We start from the raw sequence: 6000 nt of genomic DNA, 5'->3' as shown, positions 1-6000 counted from the left end.
ATCAGTTAAGCTTATCAGTGCCCATCAGTGCAGCCTATCAGTGCCTATCGGTGCCCATCAGTGCAGCCTCATCAGCGCACATTAGTGAAGGAGAAAAATTACCTGTTTGCAAAATTTTATAGCAAACTATGAAAACTGTTTTGTTTTTTTTTTCTAAATTTAGGGTCTTTTTTTGTTTGTTTGGCAAAAAATAAAAAACCCAGTAGTGGTTAAATACAACCAAAAGAAAGCTCTATTTGTGTGAACAAAATGAAAAAAATGTCATTTGGGTACAGTGTAGCATGACCGTGCAATTGTCATTCAAAGTGCGACAGGGCTGAAAGCTGAAAATTGGCCTGGGCAAGGGGGGGTAAAAGTGTACAGTCGGCAAGTGGTTAATTACGGTTATTAATGCTTAATCCCTAATGCATAAAAAAATAAAAATCAAGAAGATCTAACCACCAGTGGCTGATTAAACCCACCAGCATCTATCCATGATGAAAGATTCTGTATTGAGTAAACTGACTTCTATGGCTTCTATTTGCAGTCACCTATAAATGACCATGTGTGAACAAAGTAACTTTAGGCAGCTTTCTCCCAATCATTTTTCTTAGCGCGGTCTTAAACTCTTTGTTCCTCATCGTATAAATGAATGGATTGAGCGTTGGTGTAACCACCGCGTAAATCACTGGGGCTATTTTCTGCTGGTCTGTGGTTTGTGTTGAGCTACGTCTAGGATATGCGAATAGTGAAGTGCCATAAAACAAGGAGACAACAACCAGATGAGAGGCACAGGTGGAAAAGGCTTTCTGCTGTCCTTTCCTAGACCTGATCTTCAGTATGGTGGAAATAATGTGGATATAAGATATCAGAGTCAAAATAAAAGAGCCAACGCCATATCCTCCACCAACAACAGTGAGTACTATCTCAGTAGATAGCGTGTCATCACAAGCCAAACTCAACAAGGGTCGGATGTCACAAAAGAACTGGTTTATGACCTTAGAGGAACAGAAATTGTGGTGGAAGGTACAGGTGGTGTGGACCATAGAGTTTATGAACCCACTGATCCAAGAGCTAAAGGCTAAAACAAGACGAGTAGGACGGTCCATGACGGTCACATAATGCAGGGGGTGGCAGACAGCTAAATACCGGTCATAAGCCATAACGGCAAGCAAGGAGCATTCAATGCTACCAAGAGCTATAAATAAATACGTCTGAACAACACAGGCAACGAAGGAGATAGAATTAGTGTTGAGAAGAATATTTAGAAGCATTTTTGGAACGGTGACTGAGATATAAAATATCTCAAGTAAAGATAAATTGGTAAGGAAGAAGTACATGGGAGAATGGAGCTCCAGGCTGAACGAAGTTGTAGCAATGATGGCTACATTTCCTGTTAGGGTTAGCACATAAATTACAAGAAATGTATAAAATAGAATGACTTGGATAGAAACAAGGTCTGTAAATCCAAGGAGAATAAATTCTGTCACAATACTCCTGTTCATCATAGTCATTCCTGAATGCCAGGATATAGGAACCTTACTAGGAGTACTGTGGTTATTAAAGGATAGGCACCGTTAGATAAGCTATATTCCTTATATATGCAAAATAAGTGAATAATGAAGAAAACAATTCCATTAAATCCATTACGATTCACTAGATGTTATATATATAGTTGAAAATACCATCAATTAAAAATCCCTTGCCGACCGCCTGCAGCTGTGCCCATGGATCCTGTAAGTCCTTAGAGGAATCCGTGTTTTTATTCCATTAAAGTGTTTGTTATCCCTAACAATGAGCATCTCTTATTTGCTCCCTTTTGGACTATTAAATGTACGATTGAAATTGTGTGTATAATTTCCCAAACCAAATGGATATTTGAATCGAAAGTCTTTTTTCTGTGCCAGTGTTTGAAATTATGCAGTGCAATAATTTACAAAGTGTTTTTTTTTTTTTTTAAATCAGGTAAATTTTATTACAATTTTCTACAGCAAGTTTGCACCAATAAATGCAAACAAGATTAAAACATCAAATTTAAAAAAAGCCTACTAGATAGGCATGGCATGGTCACCAAAAAAAGAAATGACACAACTCTCTGAGCAATCCAGCATGAATAAAATTACAACTTCAGTCAAACTGCAGGTCACAGAAGTCTATTCAATACTAGGTCAAGAGGTGATAAACCAGGCGTGGCTAACCAGTTATCCCATACTTGTCCCCAGGTAGCCCCCCAAAGCACCTTGTCCCCATGTTGATGGGGACAAGGGCCTCATCCCCACAATCCTTGCCCGGCGGTTGTGGGGGTCTGCAGGTGGGGGGCTTATCGGAGTCTGGAAGCCCCCTTTAACAAGGGTGCCTCAGATCCTGACCTCCCACCCTGTGTGAAATGGTAACGGGGTACAAATGTACCCCTACCATTTCACAAAAAAAGTGTCAAAATGGTACAAATGACAAGTCACGGCTTGGGACAAGTCCTTTATTAAAAAATTTAAAAATAAAAATGTCCCACAAAGTCCATTCATCTTCTTCTCTCAGGCCGCCGACGGAAAAGAAAAAGAAAAAGCCGCAACCGACCCGCCTCCATGGAGGCACCCGCCATATGACGCATCCTCGCAGGTGACAGGTCTTTTATAACTGAGAGCGGGGCCACACGGTGAAATTCCCAAGTGACCCCGCCCCCCTCTGATGCATGGGTACTTCCCCATGGCTTTCCCAGGGCGTCAAAGGGGGACAGGGACAGCCGTTTACGTAACCAGGTGGCCCCACCCCCTCTGACACCCAAAGCACCCTCCCCATGTTGAGGGCATGTGGCCTGGTACGGTTCAGGAGGGGGGGTGCTCTCTCTCATCCCCCCCTCTTTTCCTGCGGCCTGCCAGGTTGCGTGCTCGGATAAGGATGTGGTATGGATTTTTGGGGGGACCCCCACGCCATTTTTTTTTAAATTTTGGTTCGGGGGTTCCCCTTAATATTCATACCAGACTGGTAATGGACTGGGGGGATCCCATGCCATTTTTTTTAATGACTTCTTTTATCTGTATTGCCGGGACCGTCAATTCATTATAGCCGCGAGTACTTTAAATGACTTTTTTTCCTTTAGAAATGTCATTTTGTGCAGGGACTGTTCTAAACACGGGAAAAATGCGCCACTTTACAGGCATACTATAGACACCCCCAGGTACAAAATTTAAAGGAATATTTCACTTTTATTGTTTCACTTTAAGGATTATTAAAATCACTACTCCCGAAAAAAACGTCCGTTTTAAAAACTTTCTTTTGCATTGATACATGTCCCCTGGGGCAGGGCCTAGGTCCCCAAACACTTTTTATGACAATACCATGCATATAAGCCTTTAAAATTAGCACTTTTGATTTCTCCCATAGACTTTTAAAGGTTTAAAGCTTTCGAATTTGAAATTGTTCGCTGTTGGGCGAACAGGTGGACACCCGATGTTTGAGTCGTACTTACGTTCGACTCAAACATCGGGCTCATCCCTAGTCAGGAGTCATTCAGGAGTCTCGGAGTCCTTATGCATCCCCCATCATGGTAGTAAGGAAGAAAAATGGGTCGCTACCCATGTGTATCGATTACCGGACCTTGAACTGACGCACCATTCCAGACCAGTACACCACACCCCGTATCGAAGATACTTTGCAGTGCTTCACTGGAGCTAAGTGGTTTAGTGTGCTTGACTTGAAAAGTGGGTATTACCAGATTTCCATGCACCTGGAAGATCGGGAGAAAACGGCATTTATTTGCCCGTTAGGATTCTACAAGTTTAGTCGGACGCCTCAGGGCCTGTCGGGGGCTCCTGCAACCTTCCAACGTCTGATGGAAAGGACAGTAGGAGACCTGAATCTCGTGGAGGTACTCGTGTATTTGGATGACATCATCGTATTTGGAAGGACACTTGAAGAACGCGAAACTCGACTAGAAAAGGTATTCTCCGGCTTCCATGAGGAAGGACTGAAGTTGTTACTGGAAAAATGTCAGTTCTATAGAACCTCTGTTACCTATTTGGGCCATGTTGTTTCTGCAGGAGGAGTCGCTACAGATCCACAGAAGCTGGAGGCTGTCACTACCTGGCCCAGACCAAGAACTGTAACCGAGTTGAGATCTTTCCTGGGATTCTGCTCCTATTACCGACAATTTGTGGCCAACTTCACCAAAATTGCTCGGCACCTTAATGAGCTTTTGTAAGTGGTTACGGGAGAAGAAGAAGATGGAGCCAGAGCCAAGAAGAGTGGTGCTCGCAAGAGAGGAAATTCTGTCCAAAGTCAATGGACCTCTCCATGTGAAAAAGCGTTTTGGCAGTTCAAGAAGAGTCTTACAGAGGCCCCGGTTTTTGCCTACGCTGACCCTGGCCTGCCCTATGAGCTGCATGTGGACTCCAGTAGAGAAGGATTGGGAGGAGTACTATATCAGGAACAAAATGGAGGATTGAGACCCGTGGCTCATGTGAGTAAGAGCCTTACCCCATCGGAGAAGAATTACCCCATCCATAAATTGGAATTTTTGGCACTCAAGTGGACTGTGGTGGATAAGTTGAGAGACTATCTGTATGGAGCTGAATTCATTGTCAAGACTGACAACAATCCCTTAACTTACATCTTGATCTTAGTCTGAAGTAAGATCACTGGGTCACTGGGGAAGAAACAGCATCTTGATTGTGACCAATCACTTCACCTGCTATGCACAGGCCTATCCTACTAAAGATCAGAAGTCCAGCACTGTGGCAAAGGTGCTCGTGGAGAAGTTTTTCGTGCACTATGGGTTTCCCGTGAGAATCCATTCAGACCAAGGAAGAGACTTTAAGAGTCAACTAGTCCATCAGTTGTGTGCCCTATTGGGTATCAAGAAGTCTCGTACTACACCATATCACCCTCAAGGAGACCCTCAACCTGAACAATTCAATCAGACTTTGCTAAACATGTTGGGAGCTCTGTCCCCAGAGAAGAAACAGCATTGGGGTAATCATATAGCAGCAATGGTGCATGCTTACAATAGCACGGAGAGTGATGCTACTGGTTACTCCCCCTAACGCCTTATGTTTGGGAGAGAAGCTCGTCTTCCTGCTGTTCTGGCTTTTGGCACTTCCCTTGACGACACCCCTTTAAGGTCGCATAAGGGCTATGTAGACAGATTACGGAGGAACTTACGACAAGCCTATGAGAAAGCTATGGAACATGCTTCTACCAGGGAATCTCGGAATAAACAAAACTTTGATCTGAAAGTAAAGATACAGGACTTGCAACCAGGTGACTGAGTGTTACTGAAGAATCTAGGGGTATCAAGAAAACATAAGCTGGCGGATCGTTGGAGGCCACAGCCCTATGTTGTGTGTAAACAACTTCCTGGCCTACCTGTGTATCAGATCAGACCTGATGGAGAGAAGGGACCGTTGAAGATGTGGCACAGAAATCACTTGTTACCATTATCAGACACAGTGAGGGTGCCTCAAGCACCTCTACAGCCTCTCCCAAAGCCAACTCCACCTCGAACACGCTCACAAAATGAAATGTTGACTGTAGCTGATATGACGTGTGTTCCCGAGTTTCTAGTCCAGTGTCCTCACCAGGAAGAAGGAGGATTGAAGTAGAAGAGGAGGAGGAGGATGAGATGGTGAATGTGCCTTTCTGGTTGTGGTCTGCCGAAGACAGCTCAATAACCAGCCCTTTGAAGAGGATGGAAAAAGAGATGGAAGCTATTAAAGTGGTACCACAGCAGCCAAAGGAAACAGCTAGGATGGTACCTCAACAGCCAAAGGAAACACCTAGGATGATACCTCAATGGAGACAAATAAGATGACCCGTAGGTCCCTTGGACCAGAATTCAAGATATTACCACCTTTTGAGGTTGTGGAGAGAACCAAGGCCAAAGGAGTTGTCTCTGAACAAGAGACAAGGGACCTGATAGACTTCTCTAGTGAACTATTACCAATCCTTGATGTTGGTGAACCATCTGTCAGGGCTGGCGCAGCCCTTCCTTCTCTGAGCTGGCCGGCTAATTGCCAGCTCTCATCT

At 44.0% G+C, this 6000-nt stretch overlaps 1 protein-coding gene across 1 annotated transcript; it reads right to left on the bottom strand.

The window, feature by feature from the left end:
• Positions 1 to 530: 530 nt before the first annotated feature.
• LOC141109907 (olfactory receptor 1G1-like) lies at positions 531 to 1493 on the bottom strand. The gene has a single exon (XM_073601159.1). It carries the CDS (start codon positions 1491 to 1493, stop codon positions 531 to 533), a length of 963 nt encoding a protein of 320 aa, XP_073457260.1.
• Positions 1494 to 6000: the final 4507 nt, after the last annotated feature.

The sequence above is a fragment of the Aquarana catesbeiana genome, linkage group LG10 (assembly GCF_042186555.1).
Source record: "Aquarana catesbeiana isolate 2022-GZ linkage group LG10, ASM4218655v1, whole genome shotgun sequence".
Lineage (NCBI taxonomy): Eukaryota > Metazoa > Chordata > Amphibia > Anura > Ranidae > Aquarana > Aquarana catesbeiana.
This window is presented reverse-complemented; position numbering and strand designations above follow the sequence as displayed.